The 18,997-nt window shown below is 41.4% G+C and overlaps 1 protein-coding gene across 4 annotated transcripts in view; it reads right to left on the minus strand.

The window, feature by feature from the left end:
* slc2a9l2 (solute carrier family 2 member 9, like 2) overlaps window positions 1-18,997 on the minus strand; it is a 157,240-nt gene that overhangs the window by 108,391 nt on the left and 29,852 nt on the right. For all 4 annotated transcript variants that reach the window (XM_061932404.2, XM_061932405.2, XM_061932406.2 and 1 more), the window contains 2 exons: window positions 12,345-12,424; window positions 3,815-3,916 (listed from right to left, as the gene is read on the minus strand). In XM_061932404.2, coding sequence (XP_061788388.1) covers window positions 3,815-3,916; window positions 12,345-12,407 — 165 coding nt within the window. In that variant the 5' untranslated portion in view covers window positions 12,408-12,424. The remainder of the gene's footprint in view (window positions 1-3,814; window positions 3,917-12,344; window positions 12,425-18,997) is intronic.

Raw genomic sequence — 18,997 nt, forward strand, 5'->3', positions numbered from 1 at the left:
GTGTGGTATCATCCAAAACTAATGTCAAGTATCAAAGAAGAGAAGAATAAGTGATTATTACATTTTAACAGAAGTGTAGATAGAACATATTAAAAGAGAAAATAAGCAGATATTAACAGTAAATGAACAAGTAGATTAATAATCAATTTTTACAGTTTGTCCCTCATAAAGTGTACAAAATAATAGGTGTATAAATGACACAATATGTTACTGCATAGACTAATTAGGAGTCTTTGTTTGTTTACTTACTACTAAAAGACAAGTTGTCTATTTTATTTAAGGACTAAATGACAATAATAAACATATGTTTCATGTACTCTAAGATTTTTTCTTACAATAAAGCCAATAATGACATTGTTTGTGGTGTCCTTTATTTAGAAAAGTATCAAAATACATTTCGGTACCGGTACCAAAACATTGGTATGGGGACAACCCTACAGCCTCTAGTTCCATAGCGTAAAGTCATCCCAGCTTGCCAGTAAGGAAGATTAATTGCATCCAAATGAAAAGTGAGACAGAAAACAGACACTTAGAAGGTTCCCCAGCAGGTGTATTGTCAGGAGAGTGTGTGAAGACACACTTCATTAATCTGCTTGTAAGACAACACAACAAATTGTGTAATGGCTTTTCCCAGAGGCAGTCCTTCCTTTATGGTCTTCTCCACTTGGACAGACAGAACCTCCCATCAGACACGGCCTGAGGGATCCTCAACACTCTCCATCCTCCACACTACTGAGTGGCCTCCAGTCTGAAGGCCTGCAACTCTGCTGCTCACTGAGTCTCTGCATTCCTATAGACCTCGCAATCCATGACTGCATTTCAGTTGTTTCCTTGCACCCTCGTGAGCCTTTTACACTGTGTGGCATCACAGTCTGACTGCAGGCACTTTGCTTGCATGGATTCTCTAGGTGTCATCCCGGTTCAGTCCACACTCTAAAAATAGTACGTTAGGTCCAACACTTGGAGTCACACAAAATGTGAAAAAAAACCAACATGAGCAGTTTTTAAACAGTAGATTTGTTTAGAAGAGAAGTAGTGCTGTCAATGTTGTATCCTATAACTCACACTAATCAACTACAAGTCATTTCAATCTATAGTAGTTGTGTTTTAATCACATTGATAATGATGATTAATAACTAGCATCTATGTACCGTATTTTCCGGACCATAGGGCGCACCGGATTATAAGGCGCACTGCTGATGAGCGGGTCTAGTCAGGTCTATTTTCATACAAAAGGCGCACCGGACTATAAGGCGCATTAAAGGAGTCATATTATTATGATTATTTTCTAAATGTAAAAGACTTCCTTGTGGTCTACATAACATGTAATGCTGCTTCTTTGCTCAAAATGTTGCATAGATGATGTTTTACACATCATCTTCAACTCACTTTCTGACAGTCTCTTCAGGATGCACCGTTTTGTGGGCGCTCTTATTTACGTGCCTCCACTTGGACAGCGTCTTCTCCTTGTTGTAGCGGTGTAGCGTGCAAGGACGGGAGTGGAAGAAGTGTCAAAAGATGGCGCTAACTGTTTTAATGACATTCACACTTTACTTCAATCTCCTCATCCGTGGCTCACTAGTGCAACAACAACGCCCGAAATGTGTCCCGTGACCGGAACTCTCTAATAACTAAAGTTTATTGGGTGAATAATGTAGAGTCACTACACCGGTATGTTTTAGTGCTTTCATGGTGAGTTTACTGACAGATATAAGTAAGAACTTTACACTACTTTATATTAGAAATGGCAACAGTGGAGGATGAATGTCACATATGTTATATGCCAACAAAGAGAAGATGACAAAAGGGCTACCCCAAATAGTCCGCTTAGAGCCCAGGTGTCAAACTCAAGGCCCGGGGGCCAGATCTGGCCCACCACATCATTTGATATGGCCCACGAAATGGTAATAATATACCTTAATAAATAATATGTTCTTACTAAATATTTGTTCTTTTCATTTTGACATTGAAAAATACATGAACTGCATGCTTATCTTTATATATATATATCTTTCAAAATGTAATATTATCTCATAATGCAACAAAATGTTATATTTCCTTTAAATAAAAATACGTCAGCTTTACCTTTGATTTGAAAGCAAGTGATGAAGTTGTGCACAGTAAAGATGACAATAGACTTTACAGTACAATTCTGGCAACTGAGCTGACATTTGGTTTTACAAAAAAAACAACTTTGGTACTGTTTGTGTTCACAGTAATAAACTATCAAATCAACAAGTCTAGATTTTAAATGATAAATAAATGAGTTATACTTGTGTAGCGCTTTTCTACCTTCAAGGTACTCAAACAGTCGTCAACGTCGTGGCTCGTAAGCTAGCTAGACGGTTAGCTAACTAGCAAGTTTGTTTGGATGCTCCTGATCGTCTCTCCGTCCTGCAACTCAGAGCGGCGTTTAGGCAAGAGGAACGGCGAGTAGCCAGCAATCAACACATTTATTTTTACATTGTATCTTCATTTATATTTCATTTAAAAATAAAACAAAAAACACAGAAGTGATATCCAAACCCGAAAATGAATGCTTTGCAGAAATGTCACACGCTCGACCAAACGCTCGACCATCCAGTTTGTTGAGTCAGGACTAGACAGAACCAACTGAAACACGGCGAACAATATCCGCAGCTTCTCAATATTGTGATGGATAAATGTTCTTCGTTTGTCGGTTACGATGTTTGCGGCTGCAGGCTGTGGATTTTTACAAGGCTTCATATTTGTAATGGTTTGTTTCTCTGATTCAGTCGTACGTTTCTTCTTCGCACTAACTTCCCCCAGTTTCCATGGCTAGAAGACGGGATTGTGTGGATCGCTTTGCGGCGCTCAGACACATACAGCAGGAAGGGGATTCATATGGTTGTATTCGTCGCAGTTTACCTGACACATGACACGTGACGAATTAGGGGGGAGTGTTCAATATCTTAAAATGTGTTTTGTGGCAATTCCAACTTTGACCACAGCGTCAGTTGCCATGTACAGTGATGCTTTCCATCATTTTCAGCGGACTGCATTGCAAAATTATTAAACCCCCTCACCTCCCCTTCCGTACTGTACCTCAACTGTCAAATCAAAAGGTATGTTTAAAACAGCAACGTCTGACAAAGTATCAACTCTTTATTGCTCAAAGGGCGCCACACTGTGGACAAATGTTACTTCAACATAACTCAAATGTTTTCAAACACAACAAAAAAGCAGCGAGACAGCTCGTATCTCAAATTACTCGTAAAGTGAGGTACCTCCATGATTTCAACATCATTTGTTGTTAGAATAATTATGTATAAATTATCACACAACTCTTATGCTTAAAGGCCGTTGCTATAGTTATGATCAATTGTGCTGAAATTGTACTTTTCTATCTGTGCAAAGGGACAACTCGCAATCTTCGATTGCGAGTCGTCTCGTACCAGCGTTTGTCTCCAGACCCGGTCTGCTGACTGCCAAGGGCGAACATCAGTACCGTGACGCAGACAAAGCAGAGACAGGGCGATATCACGAGTGTCAGGACATTTCCATTTCATGAATAATCATATATTGTGTCTAACTGGGGCTGCTGAAATGACCCCCCTTCCTTCAGAAGCAGCCTCAGTGATGTAACCAGGGACCTCCCAAATAAATAGAGGAGCACGTGGGACTGTACCTTAGAACTGTAACTAAGTGTACAGCCCAATACGTCTCTCCTCATTGAGCAAAATGTAACTCTGTCTCTGCATGATTCCTTGCTTCTTGTCTGTTTGATAGATGTCATCAGTGTTTGAACCTGACATCTGTGTTGTCATATTTGCGGAACACCAGCTTGACTCACCAGTGCTGGAGCGTTGACGACGGAGAGGTTGTACCCATACAGGAAAGAGGATCCCAGGGCACCAAAGAAGGCGGCGCTCAGCAGACAGGAAGTGACCGACTGCTGTTGACAGAGCAAAGGAGGGTGTGTTAGCCGTACAAACTCAGGTGAGTGGTCTGGGAGTGCAAGTCCAAATGCTGTTGATTCAAGTCCACGTCATGACTGCTGAGATTTAGTTGTACTGTACTTTGAGGCATTTCCGGAATGTACCGTGATGTCTCCAGGTTTCATCACATGAAATGAATCAACGATGAAGAGAATAAAACATGTTTACAAAGACGGGAATACAGAAGCAGCTTCCTGTTATCTCTTGGACTTGCCATTTATCTTCAAGTAGCAGTAGGGTGGGAAACAACTTGCCTCCCTATATCTCATTTATTATCATATATATCTCATTTATTATCATATATATCTCATTTATTATCATATATATCTCATTTATTATCATATATATCTCATTTATTATCATATACATCTCATTTATTATCATATATATCTCATTTATTATCATATATATCTCATTTACACCTTCAATCAATAACGGAGCAGCATCTCCTCATCCGTGGCTCACTAGTGCAACAACAACGCCCGAAATGTGTCCCGTGACCGGAACTCTCTAATAACTAAAGTTCCTTGGGTGAATAATGTAAAGTCACTACACCGGTATGTTTTAGTGCTTTCAATGTGAGTTTACTGACAGATATAAGTAAGAATTTTACACTACTTTATATTAGAAATGGCAACAGTGGAGGATGAATGTCACATAAGAAGATAGAAGCTTATCGACTACGGACTACAAAGGTGGACGCACGCAATTTTTCAGGACTTATGCAGATCCCAAATACAGATCAGCAGGTACCAGAAGGTAAGAAAAGTTGTTTTTGCATAATATTGTGAAACAATATAATAATACTCCTATGTTGAAGCACAGTACAATCCATCAAGCGGTGTGGCTTCATAGCTTACCAAAGTCCTACTAAAACATGTTGATACATTTTTGAGCGCTGTGTGTAATGTTCTATATTTTCAATGGAACATATAACTTGTTGGTGTTGTTTACTTGAGTCATACTGCAGTCTACACGTATCTCTTATGTGTGACTGCCATCATATTGCAGTCTACACGTATCTTTTATGTGTGGCTGCCATCATATTGCAGTCTACATGTATCTCTTCTGTGTGACTGCCATCATATTGCAGTCTACATGTATCTCTTATGTGTGACTGCCATCATATTGCAGTCTACACGTATCTCTTATGTGTGACTGCCATCATATTGCAGTCTACACGTATCTCTTATGTGTGACTGCCATCATATTGCAGTCTACACGTATCTCTTATGTGTGACTGCCATCATATTGCAGTCTACACGTATCTCTTATGTGTGACTGCCATCATATTGCAGTCTACACGTATCTCTTATGTGTGGCTGCCATCATATTGCAGTCTACACGTATCTCTTATGTGTGGCTGCCATCATATTGCAGTCTACACGTATCTCTTATGTGTGGCTGCCATCATATTGCAGTCTACACGTATCTCTTATGTGTGGCTGCCATCATATTGCAGTCTACACGTATCTCTTATGTGTGACTGCCATCATATTGCAGTCTACACGTATCTCTTATGTGTGACTGCCATCATATTGCAGTCTACACGTATCTCTTATGTGTGACTGCCATCATATTGCAGTCTATACATATCTCTTATGTGTGACTGCCATCTACTGGTCACACTTATCATTTCATCATGTACCATATAAAATAGCTACGAGGTTGGTAAGCAAAACCAGAATGATTGTGTACATTAGGCGCACCGCGTAATAAGGCGCACTGTCGAGTTTTGAGAAAAAAAGGATTTTAAGTGCACCTTAAAGTCCGGAAAATAGGCCGATATTATTGATATGGTGCTATGATACACATCATTTCAGCCTTTCAAAGCTCCTCTTTTCGACCTGCTATTTGTTCAATCCTGGTTACGGCCCTGAGTGGGTTCGCCACACATTTTAAAGGGCAGGATGATTTAGCTCCAATCAGATAGATAGATAGATAGATAGATAGATAGATAGATAGATAGATAGATAGATGGATAGTACTTTATAGATTCCCTCAGGAAAAATGAGTTGCTATCAGGAGCTAACATGGACTATACTAGTGTGAGGATCTCAGTAAACGTACAAATACAAGCATTTATTTTCAAAATGATTGTGTTTTTAAACTGAACCATCCACCGTGCTCAAATCATAACAGCAATCCCTCACCTGTACATCATCCTCCAATAGCCACAAAGTTACAAAGAGAAGGGCGAACAAAGAAATACCAAATGATAGTTTTCTTACCAGTTGGCAACGTGCACTTTAGCACTTTAGCACTTTGAATTGTCCAACGTCTTCGTGTGTCCTTGTGTTGTCATTCTAATGTATTGTACTTCTTCTTTTTAGCCCTGCTTTCTTCATTGCTCTTTTCAAAATGATTCCCGAGCGCGGCCACCGCTGCTGCTCACTGCTCCCCTCACCTCCCAGGGGGTGGAACAAGGGGATGGGTCAAATGCAGAGGTTTATTTCACCACACCTAGTGTGTGTGTGTGTGTGTGTGTGTGTGTGTGTGTGTGTGTGTGTGTGTGTGTGTGTGTGTGTGTGTGTGTGTGTGTGTGTGTGTGTGTGTGAGACTATCAGTGGTACTTTAACTTGAAATGTTTATCCTTTATGAAGCAGCAACGTAACAAATCTCCTTAACGGGACAATAAAGTTGATGACACTACAACTACAACTACAACTACAACTATAAGATGTCACGTTCAAACACTGAGGACATCTATTAAACAAGACAAAAGGCAAGGAATCAAACAGAGACAGAATTCAATTTGGACTCAATTGAGGAGAGACATGGCCACTGCACTCTCTGTACAGTCCTGCACCACGCTCTGACCAAGAAGGTTTTTGTCTCCTCATTTATTCAGATGTTCAATGTTCACGCACCAACACATGTCACAGCAGGAATGGGAAGTATGTAAAACAGTCATTGTTTTCGGTCGCTTTGAAGGCCAAGAAGAGGATTTCCCGGGCTTGGGCTCTTCCTGGATCCAGCTGGGGCAGGTGTTGGAGGACAATGGATAACCCCTCCCGTCTCCTGACCACAGCGACTTCAAGAGGGCAGCGGGTTGTAAATAGCGTTGACCTCGGTTACCAAATAGTTGGAAGAGAGTTTGTGAAATACTTCAGAGAGAGTTCGTTTAACACTTCAAAGAGAATTCCTCTGGAAGTTGAGCACATCCTGCCATCTGTCCGTGTTGAAATCACAGTGGCGTTTCACGAGCCTTCTTCCTCTTGTTAGGCCTCGAAAGACAGCATTCATAATACAACATTTCTTTTGTGATAACTTACAAACAATTATTCCAACAACAACTACAACTACAACTACAACTACAACTTCAGGCCCTGCAGAGTTTCATTGCGGTCAGTCTGACCCTGGAGAATTATTAAAAGTGCTTAAAAGATTCCAATGTACTGTGCTAATGAGAAGATGAGACATGTTGTCTGCAAAGCTGACATTTAGGCCAAAAGATGGTGCAGTGTTGCAAAAAAAATAGAAAGGAATGTGGAAGTCACCTTCTCAGACTTCTTTCAGCATATCATTTTAGGGGTGTCCAAAAAATATTTTTCGAATAAATCAACCGTATATGTAACAATTCTTAATCATTAAAAAAAAAAATTGATAAAATGTCTGCTAAGGAGTAGTCAGAAGAAAAAAAGGGCATCAGAACATGAAAATGATGATTTACAGTAAAACTGGTAATGAGCATGCATGTGTGTGACAATCATTGGCACTTTAACTTAACTTAATGTCCTGAATGTGTGTGACAATCATTGGCACTTTAACTTAACTTAATGTCCTGAATGTGTGTGACAATCATTGGCACTTTAACTTAACTTAATGTCCTGAATGTGTGTGACAATCATTGGCACTTTAACTTAACTTAATGTCCTGAATGTGTGTGACAATCATTGGCACTTTAACTTAACTTAATGTCCTGAATGTGTGTGACAATCATTGGCACTTTAACTTAACTTAATGTCCTGAATGTGTGTGACAATCATTGGCACTTTAACTTAACTTAATGTCCTGAATGTGTGTGACAATCATTGGCACTTTAACTTAACTTAATGTCCTGAATGTGTGTGACAATCATTGGCACTTTAACTTAACTTAATGTCCTGAATGTGTGTGACAATCATTGGCACTTTAACTTAACTTAATGTCCTGAATGTGTGTGACAATCATTGGCACTTTAACTTAACTTAATGTGCTGAATGTGTGTGACAATCATTGGCACTTTAACTTAACTTAATGTCCTGAATGTGTGTGACAATCATTGGCACTTTAACTTAACTTAATGTCCTGAATGTGTGTGACAATCATTGGCACTTTAACTTAACTTAATGTCCTGAATGTGTGTGACAATCATTGGCACTTTAACTTAACTTAATGTCCTGAATGTGTGTGACAATCATTGGCACTTTAACTTAACTTAACGTCCTGAATGTGTGTGACAATCATTGGCACTTTAACTTAACTTAATGTCCTGAATGTGTGTGACAATCATTGGCACTTTAACTTAACTTAATGTCCTGAATGTGTGTGACAATCATTGGCACTTTAACTTAACTTAATGTCCTGAATGTGTGTGACGATCATTGGCACTTTAACTTAACTTAATGTCCTGAATGTGTGTGACAATCATTGGCACTTTAACTTAACTTAATGTCCTGAATGTGTGTGACAATCATTGGCACTTTAACTTAACTTAATGTCCTGAATGTGTGTGACAATCTTTGGCACTTTAACTTAACTTAATGTCCTGAATGTGTGTGACAATCATTGGCACTTTAACTTAACTTAATGTCCTGAATGTGTGTGACAATCATTGGCACTTTAACTTAACTTAATGTCCTGAATGTGTGTGACAATCATTGGCACTTTAACTTAACTTAATGTCCTGAATGTGTGTGACAATCATTGGCACTTTAACTTAACTTAACGTCCTGAATGTGTGTGACAATCATTGGCACTTTAACTTAACTTAACGTCCTGAATGCGCTGAAGGTTTTGACGCTTGAACGAGATCAATGGGATGAACAGTTTGGGAGTTGGAAGCGGACAAAAACGCTTGTGAATAATATGAATAAATTGCTGAATGTTGGTGTTCACTATTAGACTAAATGAAATAAAGGGCCCATAGACTCTATGGTGTAGCTAGTCTTTCACACAGCGTCAGCTAGGGTAGGCTCCAGCTGACCCATGATGGAGTGCTACAAAATGAATGAATGGATGAATAAAAATGATATTTTCCATAAGCAAAGCCGGTTACACTGAGAATAAATGATGCCTTCCCTTCACACTAAAGCTACGTCAGTCAAAAGCAAGATGCAAGGACAAGGACGACTCTCTGCTGGAAGACAAGCTAAAATATGATTTCTTGAGAAATAAATCTGTTACTTAATGTTTGTTATTTTATGCATTCAGCTGAGAGGACTGCAACCTTGCTGCCTTCATGAAAACCTTTCATTGTGTATTAAAAACATTGTTGCATACAATATTTAATTTGCCACAGCGTCTCTTGGACTCTGCTGGGGTGGAGCAGCTTTGCTGCTGCAAGGCCAACTTTCACGCTCTTCAACTTGAGGGCTAAATTCAGCCTTTTTCACTCTGACGTGCAGCCAGAGGAAAGAAGGGGCAGAGTAGGATGTAGGCGTGTATGGTATACCGCTACTAGTATAGTACCACCATACTAATGAGTCATATTCAGTACTATACCGCCTCTAAAAAGTTCCCCTCTATCCCTCCACCACTTTTTTTTTTACGGGCATGACGGTGCGTCGTGGTCACGTGGTGTCTTTGCGGGTTTTACAAGTAGAGGAGCATGTTGGGCAGCGCACACACACAGAGTACTTACAAGCAGACACAGTGTGTAGACAGAAAAGGGAGAATGGACGCATTTTGGTGTAAAAAGTCAAGATAAAGGTGAAGTTATAACACTGAAACACCCTCAGGAAGAGCTGCTTTAACACATGGCTAGTTAGCTAGCGGCTAACGTCCATCCGCAGCGTTTTAGCTACTTCTAAATCACTAACCCTGGCCTCCATGGCGACAAATAAAGTACGTTTCTTACAAGTATCATTATCACTGCAGGACGAGGAATAGCTAAACATGCTTCACTACACACCGTAGGAGGATACAATAGCTCACCACCGTCACAATGTAAACAAATGCCATGGATGGATCTACACCTGACATCCACTGTAATGATACCAAGTACAGGAGCATATCTAGTCGATACTACTATGATTACATCAATCATTTTTATCGTCACAAAATCTTTTTTCCTTTTTAAAAAATTCTTATTATGTTTATAAAGTCAGTAAATATGTCCCTGGACACATGAGGACTTTGAATATGACCAATGTATGATCCTGTAACTACTTGGTATCACATCCATACCTAAATGTGTGGTATCATCCAAAACTAATGTCAAGTATCAAAGAAGAGAAGAACAAGTGATTATTACATTTGAACAGAAGTGTAGATAGAACATGTTAACAGTTCCTTAAGGCTCTGGATACTGTAGGGCTGTCTTGGTTGACAAGACTCTGCAGCATCGCGTGGACATCGGGGGCGGTGCCACTGGATTGGCAGATCGGGGTGGTGGTTCCTCTCTTTAAGAAGGGGAACCGGAGGGTGTGTTCTAACTATCGTGGGATCACACTCCTCAGCCTTCCCGGTAAGGTCTATTCAGGTGTACTGGAGAGGAGGCTACGCCGGATAGTCCAACCTCGGATTCAGGAGGAACAGTGTGGTTTTCGTCCTGGTCGTGGAACTGTGGACCAGCTCTATACTCTCGGCAGGGTCCTTGAGGGTGCATGGGAGTTTGCCCAACCAGTCTACATGTGCTTTGTGGACTTGGAGAAGGCATTCGACCGTGTCCCTCGGGAAGTCCTGTGGGGAGTGCTCAGAGAGTATGGGGTATCGGACTGTCTGATTTTGGCGGTCCGCTCCCTGTATGATCAGTGTCAGAGCTTGGTCCGCATTGCCGGCAGTAAGTCGGACACGTTTCCAGTGAGGGTTGGACTCCGCCAAGGCTGCCCTTTGTCACCCATTCTGTTCTGAACTTTTATGGACAGAATTTCTAGGCGCAGTCAAGGCGTTGAGGGGATCTGGTTTGGTGGCTGCAGGATTAGGTCTCTGCTTTTTGCAGATGATGTGGTCCTGATGGCTTCATCTGGCCAGGATCTTCAGCTCTCACTGGATCGGTTCGCAGCCGAGTGTGAAGCGACTGGGATGAGAATCAGCACCTCCAAGTCCGAGTCCATGGTTCTCGCCCGGAAAAGGGTGGAGTGCCATCTCCGGGTTGGGGAGGAGATCTTGCCCCAAGTGGAGGAGTTCAAGTACCTCGGAGTCTTGTTCACGAGTGAGGGAAGAGTGGATCGTGAGATCGACAGGCGGATCGGTGCGGTGTCTTCAGTAATGCGGACGCTGTATCGATCCGTTGTGGTGAAGAAGGAGCTGAGCCGGAAGGCAAAGCTCTCAATTTACCGGTCGATCTACGTTCCCATCCTCACCTATGGTCATGAGCTTTGGGTTATGACCGAAAGGACAAGATCACGGGTACAAGCGGCCCAAATGAGTTTCCTCCGCCGGGTGGCGGGGCTCTCCCTTAGAGATAGGGTGAGAAGCTCTGTCATCCAGGAGGAGCTCAAAGTAAAGCCGCTGCTCCTCCACATGGAGAGGAGCCAGATGAGGTGGTTCGGGCATCTGGTCAGGATGCCACCCGAGCGCCTCCCTAGGGAGGTGTTTAGGGCACGTCCGACCGGTAGGAGGCCGCGGGGAAGACCCAGGACACGTTGGGAAGACTATGTCTCCCGGCTGGCCTGGGAACGCCTCGGGGTCCCAAAGGAAGAGCTGGACGAAGTGGCTGGGGAGAGGGAAGTCTGGGCTTCCCTGCTTAGGCTGCTGCCCCCGCGACCCGACCTCGGATAAGCGGAAGAAGATGGATGGATGGATGGAAAAGAGAAAGTACACTTTACGCTCCGTAATATCATCAAAAGGTTCAGAGAATGTGGAGAAATCACTGCACGTAAGTTCAAGTCAAAGTGAAAGTACCAATGATAGTCACACACACACACACTGCATTTGACCCATCGCCTTGTTCACCCTCTGGGAGGTGAGGGGAGCAGTGAGCAGCAGCGGTGGCCATGCCCGGGAATCATTTTTGGTGATTTAACCCCCAAATCCAAGCCTTGATGCTGAGTGCCAAGCATTACAAGTATTACATTTGTACAGTTCTTCACAGGCTGCATGAGCTTAGTGAGCAGACTCAGGTAGGTGGAGGAACATAAGATTAGTAGAATGAGCTTGAGGAGCTGATTCTTCACTTTGGAAGTCTGAAGTGGACCAGGACATGAATGGATGAGCAGAGAAGTGATGTCATACACTAACCTTTCCAGGGGGTTTGTCAGAGGCGCTCTGCTCGGCCGCCTCGTCTTTCTGTGGTGTGTCCATGTCACTGCTTCAGCAACCTTCAATGTGAACAACATAACACTTTAGAAATCATACACAAGACACATGAGCGGAGAAGGGGAAAAAAGCACATTTCACAAGCAAGATGAGGAAGTGGGAAACAGAAAGTAAAAAGGAAGTGACTTTACTGTGTCAGTCACATGTTTGGTATGTAGACCAAAGACTTTTGGACTGATGAACAATAGTTTGATGTTGAAAAATAACCCTGAGAGTTGTTTTGCAAGGTAGGCAAAATGTCTCCTCCAAAGTGAAGAAGTCATTCTGCCACCAAGTGGTCAAAAAAGAACAACTCCTGCAGTCCACTTCATCTCTTAGGGCCTAAACCAAGGTGTCAAACGCCTTTTCATTGGGGGCCACATTTGCACCTGACATCCACTGTAATGATACCAAGCACAGGAGTGTATCTAGTCCATACTACTATGATTACATCCAGGGCCGGCCCGTGGCATAGGCCGTATAGGCAAATGCTAAGGGTGCCGTCCATCAGGGGGCGCCACGCCAGTGCCACAAATGTTGGAGAAAAAAAAAAAAAAAAAAAGTTGTTACTATTATTTCTAAATACAAAAAATAATCCCACGGTAATTAAAATGCAAAGTAAAGCCTATTTAATAGAAATATTATTTGTTACAACATTACGCCCCCCCCCCCCCCCCTCTCCCCCCGCACGGTGCGCCCCCTCCCTTCCCGTATCGTGACTCTTTTTGGACGTCACCACATCAAAAAATCAACACAAGATGTCAAAACGGCCAAAACTGTCAGGTGCCCAGGGAAGAAAAAAGAGAAAAGAAGAGGAGAAACGAGAAAAGACAGAGTTAGCAGGTAGGTAACGTTAGCCTACATGAAATTATTGGTCTGTTACAGAATGTGATAGTAACCTGGCTTTTTAGCATTAAGCTAATGTTACATGATTCGGCAATTGCTAATCAATAAATAGCTAGTTCTGTTTTAACGTCGGGTTAATATTGTGGAGAGGGCTAAATTGTTATGGAAAATAATAATGTAACGTTAGGTAATTACAGTACTCCCACCTTACATTCCTCAGGGACATTTGTATTAGATCTTTTAAGCAGGTGTTTTTTGTTTACATTGTTATTGCCTTCTGGTTAGCTAATGTTTGCCCTGCAGGTAATAGTCACTTTTCCACCCCTTTATATATTAGGTATAGTTGTAAGTAAAAAAAAAAAGGTCAAAGACAAAGCTATTCGGTTTCTTGTGAGTATATACACTTCACTGCCGATGTGGGGGGGCGCCACCTAAAATCTTGCCTAGGGCGCCAGATTGGTTAGGGCCGGGCCTGATTACATCCATATGTTTTAGCATCACAAAATATTTTTTCTTTTTAAAAAAAAATCAAATTATGTTTATAAAGTCAGTAAATACGTCCCTGGACACATGAGGACTTTGAATATGACCAATGTATGATCCTGTAACTACTTGGTATCACATCCATACCTAAATGTGTGTTATCATCCAAAACTAATGTCAAGTATCAAAGAAGAGAAGAATAAGTGATTATTACATTTGAACAGAAGTGTAGATAGAACATGTTAAAACAGAAAATAAGCAGATATTAACAGTAAATGAACAAGTGGATTAATAATTATTTTTTACAGTTTGTCCATTATAATGTGTAGAAAATAATAGGTGTATAAATGACACAATATGTTACTGCAGACTAATTAGTCCTTGTTTATTTCCATCCATCCATCTTCAAAAAAGCACATGTTTTTTACAATGTATACTGTAAATGTAAATAGGAAAACAGTACCACCGTTTTACTGTCAAATCTACGGTGGTTGTTTTTACGGTCTATTACTGTAAATGGAAAAAACAACATTACACATTTTTTTGTTTCGTGTTTTTACGGTAAAATTCTGGCGACTGAGCTACCAGTTTTTTACCGAAAAATAGTTTATACGTTGTACAATTTGATGGATAAGTTGCTTCAAAATGTTTGGAATGTGTGATAATATAATATTAGATTAAGTTTAGAATATGGAATTGTATACAATACATGTATTTTTGTTCTGCCACAATAGAAAGTTGACTACATTTAGAAAGAAATAGACGCATGGTCATTGCAGGCCTTTGAGGGCCAGATAAAATGTGCCTTAAGTTTGACAGCAGTGTTCTAAAGTATGAACAACACAATTAAGCTTTAATAAGTGATGTGCAGATCCATACTGAAATATCGATACCTCTGATATCAGATCTTTATGCTCTAATAACGATCCTCAAATTAAAATATTAATACTTAGTTCATGAGTGTCCAAAGTTTTTACACCAAAACTACTGGAAAGTCAAAGTATGCAGGGGCCATATTGATTTTTTATTTTTTTAATGCTAAAAACAGATATTGTTTGAGCTATATTTGATAGATGACAAAGTATATTACTATTAATTATTTGTTTGAACATTTTAGCTTTTTCTCATTACCCATCCATCCATCCATCTTCTTCCGCTTATCCGAGGTCGGGTCGCGGGGGCAGCAGCCTAAGTAGGGAAGCCCAGACTTCCCTCTCCCCAGCCACTTCGTCCAGCTCCTCCTGGGGGATCCCGAGGCGTTCCCAGGCCAGCCGGGAGACATAGTCTTCCCAGCGTGTCCTGGGTCTTCCCCGCGGCCTCCTACCGGTGGGACGTGCCCTAAACACCTCCCTAGGGAGGCGTTCGGGTGGCATCCTGACCAGATGCCCGAACCACCTCATCTGGCTCCTCTCCATGTGGAGGAGCAGCGGCTTTACTTTGAGCTCCCCCCGGATGGCAGAGCTTCTCACCCTATCTCTAAGGGAGAGCCCCGCCACCCGGCGGAGGAAACTCATTTCGGCCGCTTGTACCCGTGATCTTGTCCTTTCGCTCATGACCCAAAGCTCATGACCATAGGTGAGGATGGGAACGTAGATCGACCGGTAAATTGAGAGCTTTGCCTTCCGGCTCAGCTCCTTCTTCACCACAACGGGTCGATACAGCGTCCGCATTACTGAAGACGCCGCACCGATCCGCCTGTCGATCTCACCATCCACTCTTCCCTCACTCGTGAACAAGACTCCGAGGTACTTGAACTCCTCCACTTGGGGCAAGATCTCCTCCCCAACCCGGAGATGGCACTCCACCCTTTTCCGGGCAAGAACCATGGACTTGGACTTGGAGGTGCTGATTCTCATCCCAGTCGCTTCACACTGGGCTGCGAACCGATCCAGTGAGAGCTGAAGATCCTGGCCAGATGAAGCCATCAGGACCAAATCATCTGCAAAAAGCAGAGACCTAATCCTGCAGCCACCAAACCGGATCCCCTCAACGCCTTGACTGCGCCTAGAAATTCTGTCCATAAAAGTTATGAACAGAATGGGTGACAAAGGGCAGCCTTGGCGGAGTCCAACCCTCACTGGAAACGTGTCCGACTTGCTCTAATAACGATCCTCAAATTAAAATATTAATACTTAGTTCATGAGTGTCCAAAGTTTTTACACCAAAACTACTGGAAAGTCAAAGTATGCAGGGGCCATATTGATTTTTTATTTTTTTTAATGCTAAAAACAGATATTGTTCGAGGTATATTTGATAGATGACTAAGTATATTATTATTAATTATTTGTTTGAACATTTTAGCTTTTTCTCATTACATGGCAATTTTTTTACTCATTTTTCTCACATTTTTACTGTTGTTTCTTCCCATGTAAGAATAGAATAAAAGTGAGGATGATAGGATTGTTTAACTGCAGAATCTAGTGTGTCAAACATTCTGCCTGTTTGAAAATATTAATGTTCACTTATACACTTAACAGTGTTTATTTGGACTGCTGTCATTTTTCAAATTAATTCAAAAGTTAGTATTAATCACTATTTTTTAATTTACTAACTAAACGCTGTTTATATTTTAAGAATATTACATTTTTATTTTGAGAATTTCTAATATTTAGGATCGGGTTGTCAAAACTTTTTTGCACCAAGGCACTTCACTATCTTTTTTTTAGATAGATGTATTATTACTTGAAAGTACACAACTTTTGACAACATTTTAGCAGACACGTTAGATATACAGGTAAAAGCCAGTAAATTAGAATATTTTTAAAAACTTGATTTATTTCAGTAATTGCATTCAAAAGGTGTAACTTGTACATTATATTTATTCATTGCACACAGACTGATGCATTCAAATGTTTATTTCATTTAATTTTGATGATTTGAAGTGGCAACAAATGAAAATCCAAAATTCCGTGTGTCACAAAATTAGAATATTACTTAAGGCTAATACAAAAAAGGGATTTTTAGAAATGTTGGCCAACTGAAAAGTATGAAAATGAAAAATATGAGCATGTACAATACTCAATACTTGGTTGGAGCTCCTTTTGCCTCAATTACTGCGTTAATGCGGCGTGGCATGGAGTCGATGAGTTTCTGGCACTGCTCAGGTGTTATGAGAGCCCAGGTTGCTCTGATAGTGGCCTTCAACTCTTCTGCGTTTTTGGGTCTGGCATTCTGCATCTTCCTTTTCACAATACCCCACAGATTTTCTATGGGGCTAAGGTCAGGGGAGTTGGCGGGCCAATTTAGAACAGAAATACCATGGTCCGTAAACCAGGCACGGGTAGATTTTGCGCTGTGTGCAGGCGCCAAGTCCTGTTGGAACTTGAAATCTCCATCTCCATAGAGCAGGTCAGCAGCAGGAAGCATGAAGTGCTCTAAAACTTGCTGGTAGACGGCTGCGTTGACCCTGGATCTCAGGAAACAGAGTGGACCGACACCAGCAGATGACATGGCACCCCAAACCATCACTGATGGTGGAAACTTTACACTAGACTTCAGGCAACGTGGATCCTGTGCCTCTCCTGTCTTCCTCCAGACTCTGGGACCTCGATTTCCAAAGGAAATGCAAAATTTGCATGGTTGGGTGATGGTTTGGGGTGCCATGTCATCTGCTGGTGTCGGTCCACTCTGTTTCCTGAGATCCAGGGTCAACGCAGCCGTCTACCAGCAAGTTTTAGAGCACTTCATGCTTCCTGCTGCTGACCTGCTCTATGGAGATGGAGATTTCAAGTTCCAACAGGACTTGGCGCCTGCACACAGCGCAAAATCTACCCGTGCCTGGTTTACGGACCATGGTATTTCTGTTCTAAATTGGCCCGCCAACTCCCCTGACCTTAGCCCCATAGAAAATCTGTGGGGTATTGTGAAAAGGAAGATGCAGAATGCCAGACCCAAAAACGCAGAAGAGTTGAAGGCCACTATCAGAGCAACCTGGGCTCTCATAACACCTGAGCAGTGCCAGAAACTCATCGACTCCATGCCACGCCGCATTAACGCAGTCATTGAGGCAAAAGGAGCTCCAACCAAGTATTGAGTATTGTACATGCTCATATTTTTCCTTTTCATACTTTTCAGTTGGCCAACATTTCTAAAAATCCCTTTTTTGTATTAGCCTTAAGTAATATTCTAATTTTGTGACACACGGAATTTTGGATTTTCATTTGTTGCCACTTCAAATCATCAAAATTAAATGAAATAAACATTTGAATGCATCAGTCTGTGTGCAATGAATAAATATAATGTACAAGTTACACCTTTTGAATGCAATTACTGAAATAAATCAAGTTTTTCAAAATATTCTAATTTACTGGCTTTTACCTGTATTTGCACAAAGTATCGCTGCTGACTTTTATTTGTTTTGAATCGAAGAGAAAAACACATTTGGGATACTTTGGCGCCCCTCAGAGGCGATGCTGGGTAACTGTTGAAGTAAATCAATGTCAGTGACTCCTTCTGTGCACATCACACACACAGAAACAATGAATGAATGAATACAAAGATTGGACAAAGTGGTGCTAAAAAACACATGAATTCATTAGCGTGTTAGCCAGGGATATTAAATTCCTGCACACGGCAGCTGAACTGGAAATGAAAGCACCATTTGAAGCAACAGCCGGTATCCTTAACGTAATCACTGCTATGGACTGCACACACATTGCATATGATGAATATTTCATATTTGTCACAGGAAACATGAAAGTACAGAGCATATGTGACCTTGGAGAGATGACATTCTAGGAGCAGCATGGTTGGGAACAGACTACAAACTGACATTGTGTCTGCTGAGTACATTTAATGACATAATTGTCCTAATATGAATGCACATTGAGCTGATGTGCCCCCAAATTGTTATATCCTCTCTTTACAGCATCATTACAAGTCAGTGTTGAAATGACTGACTTGATGGTTTTTTTCATCTTAAGATTGTTCAAGCAAGCTCCTGTGTACTTGTGTGAAAAACCCGTGTGTAAAATGTGAAATACTAAACCACACCGTTTCTGGGTGTTGTTGATAAATGGCTTTGGATTTGCATCGTAGAGTTTTAACTTGCACTTACAGATGTAAAGACCAACTGTAGTTACTGACAGTGGTTTTCTGAAGTGTTCCTGAGCCCATGTGGTGATATCCTTTACACACTTATGTCGCTTTTTGATGCAGGACCACCTGAAAGACCAAAGGTCACGGGCATTGCCGCTTACGTGCAGTGATATGTTACTGCATACGTCAGCAGACTAATTAGGAGTCTTGGTTTGTTTACTTACTACTAA

This window comes from Nerophis lumbriciformis, linkage group LG38 (assembly GCF_033978685.3).
Source record: "Nerophis lumbriciformis linkage group LG38, RoL_Nlum_v2.1, whole genome shotgun sequence".
Classification (NCBI taxonomy): Eukaryota; Metazoa; Chordata; class Actinopteri; order Syngnathiformes; family Syngnathidae; genus Nerophis; species Nerophis lumbriciformis.